The 17,689-nt window shown below is 46.2% G+C and overlaps 1 protein-coding gene across 1 annotated transcript in view; it reads right to left on the minus strand.

The window, feature by feature from the left end:
* Positions 1-3,693: 3,693 nt before the first annotated feature.
* LOC115849715 (NACHT, LRR and PYD domains-containing protein 5) overlaps positions 3,694-17,689 on the minus strand; it is a 28,637-nt gene continuing 14,641 nt past the window's right edge. The window contains exons 6-11 of the mRNA XM_030851284.3: positions 17,306-17,476; positions 14,613-14,783; positions 11,922-12,092; positions 9,241-9,408; positions 5,892-6,062; positions 3,694-3,826 (exon numbers count right to left, since the gene is read on the minus strand). Coding sequence (XP_030707144.1) covers positions 3,694-3,826; positions 5,892-6,062; positions 9,241-9,408; positions 11,922-12,092; positions 14,613-14,783; positions 17,306-17,476 — 985 coding nt within the window. The remainder of the gene's footprint in view (positions 3,827-5,891; positions 6,063-9,240; positions 9,409-11,921; positions 12,093-14,612; positions 14,784-17,305; positions 17,477-17,689) is intronic.

Genomic DNA, 17,689 nt, shown 5'->3' on the forward strand with positions numbered 1-17,689 from the left:
TGTTCAGAGTAAGGCCCACCCACTGCTGCTTTTGAAAGGAATCTCACCGTCTGGAGCTGCAGGTGGGAGTTGCACAGGCCGTGCCTCACCTCACAGTGGAGGGCAGCCTCCCCCCACGCAGTAAATGAGCCCATGCTCCCGTCTGGGCGTCCTCCCCCAGCCCCTGCAGCCCCTTCCTGCATCCAGCTTCTTGGAAGACTTGGCCTGGACGTTGCACCTGTGTCCCCCTGCTCAGATCCCATCGGGGGAGCAGGGGACAGTCACGGGGTCACATGTCACTGCAGAGGAGGCTGGAAGTGTCCCTGGCCTGCCACTGCTTCCTAGCAACAAAACTATCCTAGAGGCGGGAGATGGACTCTGGTGGGTGGGTGGATACCTGCCTGCCCCCAGGGCCCCACTGGAGGAGCCAGCCAGGGGTCTGGCGGGAAGACAAGGCTGGGCAGTTGCTTTCTGGTGTTTCTTGTGTTCTAGGCGCTGTGCTACTTGCCAGATGGACCTGGTCCTGCAGCATCATCGCAGCAGTCCTGGGACGTTGAGGACTGCTAGCAGGTCAGTCCTCAGGGTGGGGCCCAATGATGCCAATTCCAGTGTCCTGGGACCCTCAGCTGGAGTCCTGGGGACCACGTCCCCGGGATCTTCAGGGGTTATTTCCAGCCTGGCCAAATGCCGTGGCTGGACTCAACGTTCCTTTTACCTCTGCAGAAAGAGAGAGGAGTTTACCAGCAGAAGGGGAGCTAAAGGAGGAAGGGGGGTTTCTACCTTGAGCCCTGAATCTCCCCCTGGTGCTTTGCTGCCCTTGAGCAGATCCTGCCCCCACCCACCTCAGGGCCTCAGGTTCTCACCTGGTGAACCAGGGGCTCAAAACCAAGGTCACGCATGGCCATCTGGTGGGCAGAGACGTGACTCCCCAGGAGGATATATTAGAACATCTTGGGTGCGATCGTAGGTCAGAGAACCCTGTTCTCAAGTGGCCATCGCCTCGCTTGGAAGTTGGTTGAGGCGGTTCAGTTTGAGATCTCAGACCCCTCCAAAGGAGGGAGGGGTGACGCTGTTGTTTGTCCAGAGCGGGCTTGGGTAAACAAAGGCTGAGAACACAATGCCCGTCGCCCGCAGTCCCTTCCCTCTCATCCAGCGCTGCCCTTGGGCGCTTCCGGAGGTGGGGGAGGGAGGGAGGGAGGAGTCGTGCCTGGTGGGTGGAAGGGACGTGCCCCGTCACTTGGGTTGAAGTAAGGGCTTGGGTTGAGTCATTCTCTCCCTACCCCTGGGGCAAGAAAGATTCTGGGCCAGTTTCCACGGTGTCGCATATAGGCTGTGTGACTCTGGGCAAGTGAGCTAGTCCCTCTCACCCTCGGCTTCCTCCTCTGTGCAGAGAAGATCTTGCCTGTCTCGACTGTCTCAAGGGATCCCTGGGAGTGTCTGTAAGTGCCTGGTCCTTGGTCACTGACAGCTAATTCCTGTCCCGGGAAGGCACCTAATGCAGGGGTGAGGAACCAGGGTTCAAATCCCTGTTCTGCCAACAGGTGCCGCTTACCCTCTCCAGGCCTTGTATGCACTCACCTCCTGAAGGACATCTTGGTTGCTTCCAAGTTTTGGCAGCTATACCTTTGGGTCTACGAAACAGCTGTCCTCCTACGAGGGAAACGAGAAGTGGCCACACCCTCAGCATTACACGCCGATGTGGGCTTGCCAGGGAAGCAGTTCTGTCCCGCGGGGTGTGGCGGTGCTTCCGAGGGAGGTTTCTCTGTTTAACGTAGAGTGGCAGTTCTCGGATGGTGGTGAGTGTGCCCCAAAGGTAGCGTCTGGCGATGTCTGGAGCCGTTTTTAGTTCTCAGGACCGGGGGTGGGTTGCACCTGGCATCTAGTTGGTAAACGCCAGGGATGCTGCTCGATGCCCTACCGTGCACAGGACAGCCCCCTTGCCCACCACAAAGGAGTATCCTGCCCCAAAGTTCGACAGTGCTGAGGATGAAACACCTGCCCTGGGGACGTGTGAGCCGTCCTTTCTGGGTGACGCTCTACCGCCACCTAGTGAGCTCCAGGGGAGGTTCAAGGGAATGGCAGGGAGGTGGGTTGAGATCCTGCCCTCCCGGTGCTGCTGAATTCACTAAACTCACCAGTCGGGGAACTTCTACTCAGTGACCTCAGGTCAGGAATTCTGTGACTTGTAGCTTAGAGGATCAAACCTGACATGGCTTCACACCACACACACCCCCAACATTACCCACCTGCAGAGTGTGAGGAGTGGGTAGAAGGGAGTGCTCCATCACATGACACGGGGAAAGGATCCAACTGGAGAAAATGACAACAGAAGAGCCCAGAGTCATCCAGGAGGCAGCATGTGCCCACCCTGGGTCCCCACCCCGTGGCCAGACGTACTAGGTCAGGACGATGTCCCTGGATTTGCCAACGGTCGCCTTCCAGGAGATGTTCCCTGTCCTCTTGCTCTGCCTTCCGGGGGGCGCAAATATAAAAAGAAATGTGCATGCAACTATGCATCATACTTTAGATCCCACATATAAGTGATGCCACATGGTATTTGTCTTTCTCCTGATCTACTTCATTTAGTGTGATCACCCATGTAGCTGCAAATGACATTATTTCATTCTTTCTTATGGCTGAGTAATACTCCAGTGTATACGTGTACCACATCTTATCCACTCCTCTGTTGCTGGACATTTAGATTGTTTCCCTGTCTTGGCTATTGTTAATAGTGCTGCTGTGAACACTGCGGTGCACGTGTCTTTTCCAATTAGAGTTTTCTCTGGATTACTCATTGACTTTGTGACACCAGACAGACAAATGTCAACATCCATCGGCCTCTGTTTCCTTATCTGTAAAATAGGGAAACTATTACCTACCTCTTGGGGTTGGTTTGAGGGAGAGACTGTGGTAGACCAATTGTTCTTTACTACACTAAGCAATAAATTCAGCTTTGTGTTTATATCTCAGATGTTGAATGATAGTCACATCCTACTTTGAAATTCAGATATGTGCTTTAAAAAACCAGCAGATCTGTGTTATCAAAATTTGGGGGCACTTTTAAGGACCTAAGTCCTCCCTCCTCTGCTCTGGAATCACACCCACATTGATCAAGAAGGCCACCAGAGGGACTTCCCTGGCGGTGCAGTATTTAAGAATCCGCCTGTCAACGCAGGGGACATGGGTTCGATCTGTGGTCCAGGAATATCCCACATGCCGTGGAGCAACTAAGCCCGTGTGCCACAACTACTGAGCCCATGTGCCACAACTACTGAAGCCTGCACGCCTAGAGCCCGTGCTCTGCAGCAAGAGAAGCCACCACAATGAGAAGCCCACACACCACAATGAAGAGTAGCCCCCGCTCGCCACAAGAGAAACCCCACATGCAGCAACGAAGACCCAACGCAGCCAAAAAAAAAAAAAAGAAGGCCACTGGATGCTTTTTCCAAATGCTCAGTGTTTATTTGATTCTCTCTCCATGCCCTCTGGACAGACATTTCACAGATACTGAGGTCCTATAACATGAAGTTCACAAGCACACCTCAGGCAAATGCAATGACCAAGTTAAAGTGGACACACAAGAATCACTACCTATGAGGGCTTTATGAGAATCAGAAATCATTATCCATCTTTGAAAAGGAACCCCTGGGCACAGCTGGACCCTAGAAGTTTCCTCCATCAGAGTGAGTGTGGGTGGGGAGGGTTTTTACGTCTTCAGTTTTTCCACCAGTACCGGTCATCTTCCGCAAAAGAATACCAACCGTCACCAATTACAATGTGCGGCTTGAGTCGCTCTAGCTCCTCCAGAAGCCTTCTTATTCGAGCAGGGTATTGCCATTTCCACAGCCTGGGGAGCAAAAAGGGGACTTACTACTCTGAGAATTTGCTTCTGACGCTTCTCCCTTCCTCAGAATTCCTGGACACCCCACCAGGGGGCTGAAACCTCCTCTTGCACTTTTTTTTTTAATTTTTGGCCACACCACACGGCATGTGGGATATTAGGTCCCTGGCCAGATATCAAACCCCCATCCCCAGCACTGGAAGCACGGAGTCTTAACCACTGGATCGCCAGGGAAGTCCCTCCTCTTGTATTCTTGAGGAGAAACAGTGTGTTCCCCATAGAATGAAAGTCAGTCCCTCCTTGTAAAGGAACTCTTTACCAGGCAGACACTACACTGAGTTTTTACAGGCACCTGTCCCTCATAGCTATCTGAAGAGACAGACATGGTTATTCATCCATTCACGAACTCCTTCCTGAGAACTGACTTTGTGCCAGGTCCTGTTACAGGGTTTAGAGGCACAGTGATGAACAAGGCAAAATCCCCACCATCATGAAGCTTATATTCTGGGAGAGAGAAACAGGTATTCAGATAGACACATGGTATTGTCCCCATTTGACAGATAAGGAAACAGCCTCCTGAAAGGTCCATTAGTAAAATCTAGGTCTGCCTCTTCTCATCTTTACCTGCTAAGTCCCCTAAGTCACAAGCTTATCTCATCAAAGGCTCCATTGCCTCGTGAGTCACCGACACAAATATGCCCCTTTTCAACACAGCCTTCTGCCTTTTCAGCTCACTCGCTGAAGTGATCGCTGAAACCGTTCTCTTTGGCTGCATCAAGATCTCCAAATCCACTGAGCCATGCTTTCCAATCCACCCTCCCCCTCGGATTTCACACCACAACCATCGTGTTCTTTCTGGTGACGTCCATCAGTCAAAACTTGACCCCTGGATAAATCCACCTGCTGTACGCTGGACCATACAGGAGAAACCAGTTAGTCAACCGGGAAGTTTGCTACTGATAATAAATACATCACAATCGACCACAAGGGGCCTTCTGTGCTGCCACAAGTTTTATGTTTCTCCAGTCAGGTCTTTACTTCCCTCAATCACAGCTGTACTTCTTCACCTCCAGGGGTGCCCTGAGCTTCTATTTTGTCTACAAACATGAGGTGCTAAGCAGCAAATACTTTTTCTATCGTCAAAATTAATTCCACACCCGGTCACTCTCTCTTACTCTTTTGTTTCCTTCTTGGTGTTTACCACCTGCAGTAATCCTGAACATTAAAAACATTTAATGGTGGGAAAATACACATAACCTTTACCATCTGAACCATTTTTCATCGTACAGGTCAGTGGCACTCAGTCCATCCACACTATTGAGCAACCATCAGCACTGTCCATCCTTATAACTCTTTTCATCTCCCCCAGCTGAAACTCTGTCCCCGTTAAACACTAACTCCCCGTCTCCCGCTCCCCAGGCCCCCACCATTCCACTTTCTGTCTCTGTGGATCTGATGAGTCTAGGGACCTCACCTAAGTAGTATCATGTAGTATTTGGCTTTCTGTTACTGGCTTATTTCACCAAGCATAATGTCCTCAAGGTTCTTCCACGTTGTAGCATGTGTCAATTTCCTTCCTTTTTAGGCCGAATAATATTTTATGGTATGGACAGACCACACGTCATTTATCCATTCACCCATCAGTAGATACCTGGGTTGCTTCCACCTCTTGGCTATTGTGAATAATGCTGCTACGGACACAGATGTGCAAATATCTCTTCGAAAACCTGCTTTCAATTTTGTTGGGTGTATACCCACAAGTGGGATGGCTGGATCCTATGGTAATTCCAGTTTTAGGGTTTTTTTTGAAGATAAACATTTTATTTGTATGTCATCCCTCCACGCTCCCCAAACCCATCCCCAGAGGAAACCCCATGGTACCAGGCACTGTACCCACCCTGTATCCACAGCACCCCAGGCGGTGCCTGGAACACGGTGGGCACTTAGCGGTTGGATAAAGATCTGGTTGATGAGACAAGGTCTCAACTTCTCAGATCCACTGCTTCTCCGCCAATTAGTGTGCCTTAGCAGAAGGAGGTTCGTATTTCAGAAGACATCGCCGGGGACTTACCCGATGGTTTGTAGATTAGATGTGGGTTGTGCAAAGGCCAAACACAGCTTTGTCATCCCTCTGGGACCGAAATTGTTCTGCATCAGGTTTAGGCTGGTCAGGTGCTGATTGCAGGAGAGGGCAGAGGAGAGGGCCTCACAGCCATTGGAGGTCAGTCCACATGTCTCCAACCTATAGAGAGCACAGCACAGCCAAGGAATGACCCCAAGATCCGGATCCTTCCTTCAGCACATGTTTGACTTCCACCACAACTTTAAAATCACAGCGGGGGGCTTCCCTGGTGGCACAGTGGTTGAGAATCCGCCAGCCAATACAGGGGACATGGGTTTGAGCCCTAGTCCAGGAAGATCCCACATGCCATGGAGCAACTAAGCCCGTGCACCACAACTACTGAGCCTGTGCTCTAGAGCCCGCGAGCCACAAATACTGAAACCTGCGAGCCACAACTACTGAGCCCGTGTGCCTAGAGCCCATGCTCCGCAACAAAAGAAGCCACTGCAATGAGAAGCCTGCACACCACAACTAAGAGTAGCCCCCACTTGCCACAACTAGAGAAAGCCTGCACACAGCAACAAAGACCCAATGCAGCCAAAAATAAATACCACAACGGAATACTACTCAGCCATGAAAAAGAACAAAATCTTGCCACTTGCAGCAACATGGGTGGACCTGGAGTGTATTATGCATAGTGAAGTAAGTCAGACAGAGAAAGACAAACACTGTATGTTTTCACTTAAATGTGGAATCTAAAAAATAAAATGAATGAATGAAGAAAACAGAAATAGGGTCATAGACACAGAGAAAAAAACCAGTGGTGGGGGAGGGGCAATAGAGAAGTAGGGGATTAAGAGGTACAAACAACTAGGTATAAAATAAATCAGCAGCAGGACTTCCCTGGTGGTCCCCTGGTTAAGAATCTACTTTCCCAATTTTTTCAGATTCCACATATATGCATTAATATATGATATTCGGTTTTCTCTTTATGACTTACTTCAGTCTGTAGGACAGTCTCTAGGTCCATCCACATCTCTACAAATGACCCAATTTCATTTCTTTTTATGGCTGAGTAATACTCCATTGTATATATGTGCCACGTCTTCTTTATCCATTCATCTGTTGATGGACACTTAGGTTGCTTCCACGTCCTGGCTATTGTAAATAGTGCTGCAATGAACATTGGGGTGCATGTGTCTTTGAATTACAGTTTTCTCTGGGTATATGCCTGGGAGTGGGATTGCTGGGTCACATGGTAGCTCTATTTTTAGTTTTTTAAGGAACCTCCATACTGTTCTCCATACTGGCTGTATCAATTTACATTCCCATCAGAAGTGCAAGAGGGTTCATTTTACTCCACACCCTCTCCAGCATTTATTGTTTGTAGAAACAATGTAGTTTTTAAAAAATATTTATTTATTTATTTATTTTTGGCTGCATTGTGTCTTCGTTGCTATGCGTGGGCTTCCTCTAGTTGCAGTGAGCGGGGGCTGCTCTTTGTTGCCGTGCGTGTGCTTCTCATTGTGGTGGCTTCTCTTGTTGCAGAGCATGGGCTCTAGGTGCGCGGGCTTCAGTAGTTGTGGCATGCAGGCTTAGGTGCTCCACGGCATGTGGGATCTTCCCGGACCAGGGATTGAACCCATGTATCCTGCGTTGGCAGGCAGATTCTTAACCACTGCACCACCAGGGAAGTCCCAAAACAGTGTACTTTAATTAAAAAATACTTTATTGCTAAAAAATGTTAATCTTCTGAGCCTTCATCAAGTCATCAACTTTGGTTCACCGATCTGGAATTAACAGATACAAACTACTGTATATAAAATAGGTAACCAACAAGGACCTACTGTATAATGCAGGGAATATGCTCAATATCCTGTAATAACCTATAAGGGAAAAGAATCTGAAAAATAATATATGTATAATGTATAACTGACTCACTTTGCTGTATACCTGAAACTAACACAACATTGTAAATGAACTATATTTCAGTTAAAAAAAATTAGAAAGTAAAAAAAAGCTCATTGCTCACAGATCACCATCACAAATATAATAAAAATGAAAAAGTTTGAAACATTGGGAGAATCACCAAAATGTGACGGAGACACAAAGTGAGAAAATGTTGGAAGAATGGCACTGATAGACTTGCCTGATGCAGGGTTGCCACAAACCTTCCATTTGTGAAAAACACAGTATCTGGGAAGAACAATAAACTGAGGTCTGCCTGTAATCTACTTTCTGTCTTTATGGATTTGCCCATTCTGGATATTTCATAGAAATGGAATCATACAACACGTGACCTTTTGTATTTGGCTTATTTCACTTTAGCCTAATGTCTTCAACGTTCATCCACATTGTAGCATGTGTCAGTGCTTCAGTTCTTTTTTTTAAAAAATTTTTATTTTACATTATATTGTTGATTTATTGACACAATGTTGTGTTAGTTTCAGGTGTACAGCAGTGATTCAATTGTGTATATATATATATATATATATATATAATATATATATATCCATTCTTTTTCAGATTCTTTTCCCATATAGGTTATTACAGAATATTGAGTAGCATTCCCTGTGCTGTACAGTAGGTCCTTGTTGGTGATTTTATATATATATATATATATATATATATATATATATATATATATTAGTGTGTATATGTTAATCCCAAACTCGTAATTTATCCCTGCCCGCCATGTTTCCCCTTTAGTAACGATGTTTGTTTTCTATGTGAGTCTGTTTCTTTTTCATAAGTTCATTTGTATCCTTTTTTTTTAGATTCCACATATAAGCCATATCATATGGTATTTGTCTGTCTCTGTCTGAATTCCTTCACTTAGTATGACCATCTCTAGGTCCATCCATGTTGCAGCAAATGGCACTATTTCATTCTTGTTTTATGGCTGAGTAATATTCCATTGTATGTACTGGCACACTGTTTTAAACAAGCCTCTGGGGTGATTCTGATGCTTACTAGGGTTTGAGAACCAGCCATGTCATCATTTGCTCTTTGGTCCACCTTTCTCACTAGACCATAAATGCACCACTCCATGGTCCATATATGTCCATACCTCCACCATTTGGCACTGTGCTCAGCACACATGGGTTTTCCAGTAAACATGCATCTATTTAGTTCTCACTACCTCCAGACCCTGTTCTCAAGCGTTGGCTATTTAATTCATCCACATAAAGGAGCCCAGTTGGAATTTGTGCCTCAGTCTGTTACTCTGCCATGGTTGTATGCTGTCTAATTTGATGGAATTGTGAAAATCAGAACACGGTCTTTGTTCAAGCGACTTAACGTTTGGGTCCCCTTCACTCTGTGCCCAGCCCTCAAAGAGGTGATCCCAGGAACGTACCCAAGTCTCCTCAGAGAATTCTTCTGTTTCAATCCCTCACACAGCGCTGCAATCCCGTGGTCACCCAGGGCATTGGCGGCTAGATCCAGGCTCTTCAGGTGTTGATTTCTTGTGATGACATAGGACAGATTCTTGCAGCAAGCGGCAGTGAGACGGCACTTTACCAATCTGCAAGAGGAGGGAAGTGGGGGTCGGTGGGGGAGAGAGAGCGTGAGAGAGAGAGAGATGGAGAGAGAGAGAGAGAGAGAGAGATGAAGAGAGAGAGATGAAGACAGAAAGAGTGATGAATAGATATAGAGAGATGGAGAGAGAGAGGGAGAGAGAGAGAGGTTGAGATGAAGAGGAGAGAGATGGAGATTATTGAGCAAGATTTAGAGAGAGAGACAATATCTGTACCTTTTGAGGAGAGCGCCACAGTGGGATAAGGTTCAGAAACGTTAGTAGAGATTCCCCTTGTTCCTTCCTAACTGGGGATCTTTCTGTCCATCCCTGTGAACAGCTTAGGACAGTTTATCATCTCAAGAGACAGATAATAGCAGAGGGTGGGGAAAGTTTTTGAAGAGACTGGAGGTGTCTTCAGACAAAGAAATGAGCTATCAGAGCATTCTTTTCACCTGAAAATGAGATAAACATTCTCCCTGGTGGAGGGCAGGGAGAGAGACGGAAAAAAACACCAGTAGAAATTGGTAGAGCCTCTGACAAAGGGACAGAGTCCTGAGAGGGACAGAAAAGATGATAGAAGTCACTGAAACACTAGGTAGGGTTTGGGATCCAAAAGGAGAAGGGGTCTTGTGTGTCTGTTCCCAGGAGGAGTGGGAGAGGGTGGAAATGGCCCCTTCAGTAGTGACTATATGAGTCATCTGAGTAGACATGACAGAAACAGCTCCGGAGTCTCACATCATCAACTTAGTGTGCTCAGCACAGAATGATCCCACTGGGTCCATCTCCATGAGGCATTCACATCAAGAACGAGGAAGGAGGGCTTCCCTGGTGGTGCAAGTGGTTAAGAATCCACCTGTCAATGCAGGGGACACGGGTTTGATCCCTGGTCTGGGAGGATCCCACATGCCGTGGAGCAACTAATCCTATGAGCCACAACTACTGAAGCCTGCACGCCACAACTACTGAAGCACGTGCACCACAACTACTGAAGCCCATGTACCTAGAGCTTGTGTTCCGCAACAAGAGAAGCCACCGCAATGAGAAGACTGCACAAAGCAAAGAAGAGTAGCCCCCACTCGCAACAACTAGAGGAAGCCCGCATGCGGCAACGAAGACCCAACGCAGCCAAAAATAAATTTAAAAAAAGAAAAAGAAAAAAGAACGAGGAAGGACTCACTTGTGAAGACCAGGTGGGAATGAACAAGTCTTAGAGGCCAGTATGGACCAATGGTGATGGTGAGGACCAGAAAATCTCCTAGCACTTAAGTGCAACCCCAAAGAAATGGCATCTCCAATGGACTAAGCTGAATTTTCTATACCATGCAGCATTAGGGCTCAAAATGCCAATTCCATGAAAAGAAATAGAAGAATTAATACTTGGGGGCTACTCAGAGGTTTGTGTACTATGATCTCTATCCAATTCCTTTCGTTTACTTATTTTTGGGGAGGGAGAGCTCTCAAAGTGGTCCCACGTTTTGGTCCACTAACTCTACCTTTGTAATCGATCATAAGAAAAGGCTATCAAGCACACAGAGTTTGATAAGGGACACATGACTAAAACACTGGACATAAGCCCAGTGTCCAGCTTTTGGGGATTTTATTTATTAAAATTTTATTTTTTGGCCACACCACTTGGCATGTGGGATCCTAGTTCCCTGACCAGGGACTGAACCCGTACCCCCTGCAGTGGAAGCACAAAGTCGTAACCACTGGATCGCCAGGGAAGTCCCAGCTCTGGGGGTTTTTAAAAGTTATTATGCACCATTAAATGGAATACCATATCGTGCTTCATTTATTATTATGATTTGCTTATCCTCAAGGACAGAACGTGAGACCCAAGCAAGGTTTATGGTCCTTGGGAGTTTTAGTTCCCCCTGGTGTATGATTGGTGGGGGAACTGCAGAAATATTGAGAACCACATGCCTGCCACATGGTAAGAATACCTGAAGTGGAAACTGCTAGGATCCTTTCTTTGTGACACATTCAATACTGCTTATGCATCCGGGAGACATTAACTGAAATATTGAGTGATTATTGCTTGGTTTCAAGCTTAGAGATTTATTTCTGTTCGTTGAGGTCCTTTAATTTTTTTCTAGTTGGTTTAGTGATGGAATACTCCTAGTATATAAAAATGTTCCAATAGGGGTGAAGAAATTTGAGCCCCAGAGAGAAAAGGGATTGAGAGATAGACAGCTGCCCCCCTCCCCCTCCACCCCACAAACAGAATGAATAGCTGAAGATTAACCTGGTGCAAGATGTTCTGAAAAGTAAAGAGGTTTTAGAGATCAAGCATGTCCTAGAATCCCACAGATCCTTCCACGGGGCTCCCATTCAGAATACTTTCTCTTTCCTTCCCATACTCACTGCAGTGTCAACACATCAACTTACGCAGAGTGTCCACTGGAAAGAAGGAGCCTCAGTCGACCCTAGAACTCATTTGTGGTACCATCGCTCTTGACATTCTAGAACCTCAGGCCCCCCCATGGTAGAGTTGATCCCCAACAACCAGGGAAACTTACTCAAGGTCCTGGAGGAGACAAGACGGCTCCATCATGACCTCACACAGAAGGTTCATCCCGTCATCTTCCAAGGGGTTCATGCTCAGGCTCAGATGCGTCAGATGTCTGTTGCCCATGAGTGCAAACGCAAGAAAGCCACAGCCAGCCACATCCAGGTTGCATGCGTTTAATCTGCAGGGCACACACAGGGAAAGAGGACGGTCATACATGTTCCTCAGTGTGACCTCACGTGAGCAACTCCCCTCGGCCTCAGTTTTCTCCTCCTGTGGGTGTCAGGGATGGGATGACCTTGGAACACCTGGCACAGTGCACGTGCTGGATGCTACTCAAAATCCATCTTTTTAAAATTTTCCTCCATACTCAATGCATTCGCTTCCTGTGGCTGCTGTAACAAGTGGCCACAAACTTAGTGTTTTAAAAACACACCTATGTTATCTCACGGTTTTGGAGGTCAGGGTCTCACTGGTCTGGAAATCAAGGTGTCAGCAGGGCTGTGTTCCTTCTGGGGAGAATCTGTTCCCTTGCCTTTTCCAGCTGTTGGAAGCTGCCCCCATGCCTTAGATCTCGATCTCCAGCCAGCAACTGTATCACTCTGTTATCACCCCTCCACCTGTGAGTCTCCTACCTCCTTCTTTCCTCTGAAGGACATGTGTGATTACATGGGGACCACCCAGATAATCTAGGAGAATCTTCCCATCTCAAGATTATTTTTAAAATTTTTTTCTTTTGCTCTTTTATTCTATTCTATTTTATTTTTACTTTGGCTGCACCGCACGTCTTGAGGGATCTTAGTTCCCTGACCAGGGATCAAACCTCCGCCCCCTTCAGTGGAAGCATGGAGTCCTGACCACTGGACCGCCAGGGAAGTCCCTCAGGATTCTTAACTTAATCACACTGCAAAGTCCTTTTTACCACGTAAGGTAACATATTCATAGGTTCCGGGGATTAGGACACGGACATCTTGGCGAGGGGGTGGTGCCCACTAGTCTCTCTACACTGCTATCTCCCCATACTTACTCACTGGGGAACCTTAGAACTCGTCGTAAGGTAGACATATGAATCAAAGTTATATGCTTCAACAGAATTTCTGGCTACAGGTACACCATTAATGCACGAATATTTTCCCCTCACATGACGTTGTTGGTGGACTAATGGGTCAAAGAGGTGAAACGGCAGAGCTGGTTGTCGGCCCTGAGCAGGGCTGACAGTCTCACATTCTTACCGTCAAACCAAAGATTTCTGATGGAAGAGTCTGGCAACACGAGGGGGCAGTATTTAAAACAGTGACAGGGACACCTACACCTACTGTAAAATAGCTAGGGTACGCAGCACCCCCAGATATGTGTGGGTGTCACACACACTTTCTGGCTAATAATCCTACATCACCAGTACCCTCGTCTAAAAATCTCATCTCTCTCTTTTTTTTTTTTGGCCACACGTCACGTGGGATCTTAGTTCCTTGACTGGGGATCAAACCAGTGCACCCTGCATTGGAAGTACAGAGTCTTAACCACTGGACCGCCAGGGAAGTACTGAAAAATCTCATTATTCATGGACTCTGCATTCCTGAATCCGCCTCCTTGCGAACACTGGTGTCCCCCAAAACCGATATTTTCAAATCAATAATGTGCAGAGCAGAGAAAAATTTGAGTTGTCGGTTGCACATGCTCCTAGCTGAGGTTGGAATTTTTCAGCTGTCCCACCATAAACAGGCATCCTTTTCACGGTCCAGTTAACGCCATGATTTTTTGCATTTTTGTGTTTGTTTTGGTTGTTGGTGGTGACTTCATTGTTTAAAATGGCCCCCAAGGGTAGTGCTAAGGTGCTGTCTAGTGTCCTAAGGGTAAGAAGGCTGGGATGTGCTTTATGGAGAAAACATATGTATCACATAAGCTTCCTTCAGGGAGGAGATCTAGTGCTGTGGGCTGTGAGTTCAATGTTAATGAATCAATAACATGCATTAAATAAAGTGTCTTTAAAAAGAAACACACAAAACAAGGTTATGTATTGATTGGTTGAAGAAAATGTGACACAAGTGAACTTACCTATGAAACAGAGACAGACACACAGACATAGAGAACAGACTTGTGCTTGCCAAGGGGGAGGGAGGCTGGGGGAGGGATGGATTGGGAGCTTGGGATTAGCAGATGTAAGCTATTATCTGTAGGTTGGATAAACAACAAGGTCCTACTGTATAGCGCAGGGAACTATATTCAGTATCCTGTGAAAAACCATAATGAAAAAGAATATATATATGTATAAATGAATCACTTTGCTATACAGCAGATGTTAACACAACAATATAAATCAACTATACTTGAATAAAATAAATTTAAAAAAATGTGACCAGCGGCTCCCAGGAACCTAACCCTGTATTCCCCCCAGGAGCAATGGTTCAGTATTCGCTAATTCAGCATTTGCTAATTCAGTATTCACGGCAACTTTACAGAACACAACTGCCACCAGTAATGAGAATCGGCTGTATTTGGATAAATGAGGACTTCCCACTGTAAGAGAACACAGAGGCAGAGGTGGAATTTTCCACGGAAGGATGAAATATAGACGCTCTCAGGAGGAGCAGGATGTGGCACTTATCAGGTCCCTTCGTCCTGACAATTTCCACGTTCCCCACTGCTTTCTGCTCTTTGTAATAAAGCTACGAATCCTCGCAGGGCAGCGAGTTGGACTCACATCAGCCTCTGTAGACCACAGTTGGGAAGTTTCACGGCTCGACACAGCAGATTCATGCCTTCACTCCCCAGGCTGTTTCCTGACAGGTACAGGTGTGTCAAGCTCTGGTTCTTGGTGAGAGCCGAGGCCAGATGCTGGCAGTCAGTGGCTGTGAGGCCGCAGTTCCCCAGTCTGCAAGGAGAGAGTCCCAGAAAGGCAATGATATCTATTCTTAGATTTCCATCTCTCCCTCCCTTGCAAGGAAGGGAGAGAAAGGTCACCCCCATAGCCGACACGCCCTGGCAGATATCTGGTGATGTCACATCATGTCCGTGTTTAACTTGCAAGCTCAACTCCAGTGATTCAGTCCCCAAATTGCACTCTGAAAGAATGAAATAATGCCATTTGCAGCAACAAGGATGGACCTAGAGATGGTCATACTGAGTGAAGTAAGACAGAGAGAGACAAATATCATATGATATTGCTTATATGTGGAATCTTAAAAGAAAAGATACAAATGAATTTACAAAACAGAAATATGACTCACAGACATAGAAAACAAACTTATGGTTACCAAAGGGGAAAGGTGGCGGAGAGGGATAAATTAGGAGTTTGGGATTAACAGATACGGACTACTGTATATAAAATAGATAACAAATAAGGACCTACTGTACAGCACAGGGAACTCTACTCAATGTCTTGTAATAATCTACAAGGGAAAAGAATCTGAAAAAGAATATATATATGTGTATATACATACGTATATATACCTACACATATATATACATATATACATGTACATTTTTATCTGAATCACTTTGTTGTACACCCAAAACTAACACAACATTGTAAATCAACTATACTTCAAATCAAAACAAAACAGAACAAAGTAAAACAAAAATACTACTCTAAATATCGTGGGTGATTAAATCTTCCATCAACCACCATGGGCAGCGCCTGGGCAAAGCAAATCTCTCTATCTGGCTGTTTTACTGTGGTGTGAGGTTTTGCAGAGATGGGTGACTTCCCTATTTAGAAGGACTTAACATTTAATACACCATGACCCATAGATACAAACTAGATAGTCCACCACTTTAGCAAAGCTTAAGAAGCAACAGTACTTGAAAATGAGAGTTTAATACTACTTCTCTCATGGGATTGTGACAAAATTAGATGAATTGACACATCTGACGTGCTTAGAGCAGTGCAATGCCCATAGCAAGCACTTCCGCTGTATTATTGGTGGTGGTTCCTTTCGATGAAGGAAGAAATGCTTGCTGGGTTGGACTTGAAAGGGATCAGGACAGGCCACCTCAAAAATATGCTACTTTGACTTAAACAGTATTTTGAGCTGGAGGCAATTAAGAAAAACCAGACACAGGAGGAGCTCTCTGCCCTCCACCTATCTGCCTGAAAGCAGGGCACACATATCCCCCACTTCCTGTACCAGGGAAAGAACAACCTTTATCACAGAGATAGAGGTGGCACTGAGGCAAGTCTTCCTAGAACCCTTATTTTCTATTAGTTTCCCCCATTTACTTCCTAGTCACCTTCCCATAATTTATCAGCCCATAGAAGCCCCAAACCCCTTTCCTTTGTCTAGTCACTTCTCCGCAATTCATTACCTTTTGTTAAAATGATATATAAGCTCCTGAGTCTAACTGCTTCTTCGGGTTTTTCACTTTCTTTCCGTGAAGGCCCCACGCGCGTTAAAAAAAAATTAACATCAATAAAATTTGTATGCCTTTTCTCCTGCAAATCTGTCCATTGTCTGTTTAATTTGCAGGCCCCAGATACTGATCATAAGAGTGCAGAATAAAGTTTTTCTCCCCCACCCCTCCACAGGTTGATGGCTAGAAGGTATGTTGGCTTCCACTGTGATTTTTTTTCCCCCTTCTGGGCTTGAAAGGGTAATTAGTGCCACTTGGTTTTCAACTTTTGCTCGGATTCAGAACCAAACTCCCACTGAAGGAGGATGCTCCTGCCATGGCACGCTTTGGGAATGGTGGGGAGAAACAACCTTGTCCGAATTGTGGGATGTCAAGGAGGAAATTCCCAGGTAACAGAGCAGTTCCCTAGGTATCAAACGGGAGCTCAGAGTTTAGTTGTGCCTTTTATTCCCTGTGTGACCTGAGACAAGAGACTTCCCTTCTTCTGGATTCTGTTTTCCTTACCAGCAAGTGGGAGGAAAAAATTCCCAGCTGGTAGGTTTCTTGTGAAAATGATGTTAACGGGAGAGAACACTTAGCACAGAGCCTGGCGCTTAAGGATGCCATAGATGGCAGCTGAACCACAATCCTACGTCTCTTTGGGATTTGGGCATTGGAGAAAGTTTCAAGTATATAGTACAGTGTTGTTAACTGTAATCTGAATGCTGTATGTTAGATCCCCAGAACTTATTCCTCTTATAACTGGAAGTTTATACCCTTTGACACATAGCTCCCCATTTCCCCACTCCCAGCCTCTGGCAACCTCCATTCTACTCTGTTTCTGCAAGTTCAGCTTCTGCTCTGGTCTTTTATATCCGTTTGGAGTCAGTAGCAAAGACACAGATGTTAGTTTTTGGGTCTTTCTCCAACCTCCACATTGGGCTCTCCCACGAGGTCCCATCTCCCATTCTAACCCTCGGCTTACTCAGCCAATTCCCCTCCCTTTTCCCACAGACTTGGATGATCTCAAGAGAAGATAACTCTGGTGAACAGAGTTCAACTCACATAAGCTTCTGCAGGGTGCACTGTGTGACCTTCAAGGCATCACAGAGAGACTTTATGCTCTGGGCCGTCACCTTATTTCCTGCCAGGCTCAGGGATTTCAGGCTGATGGACGTAACAAGCATTTGGGCGATCACCTGACAACAGGTGTGGGTTAATTCACAGTGATCCAACCTGCAGAGACAGGCAACGGGAGACACATCCTCACCTCTTCCCAGAAGCAAGCCATTTCCCCTCCTTCCCTGCACGGCAGCCACTCTGTCCATTTGGCTGGTTCCTGGATGCTGTTTGCTCCGGCCTGAGGGTCTGAGCATTTGCTGTTTCTGTTTGCAACACCCCTTCTCAGCCCAGCCCCAGGTCTTTTTGTGGTTCAATTTTCCATTCACT

This window comes from Globicephala melas, chromosome 19 (assembly GCF_963455315.2).
Source record: "Globicephala melas chromosome 19, mGloMel1.2, whole genome shotgun sequence".
Taxonomy (NCBI): Eukaryota; Metazoa; Chordata; class Mammalia; order Artiodactyla; family Delphinidae; genus Globicephala; species Globicephala melas.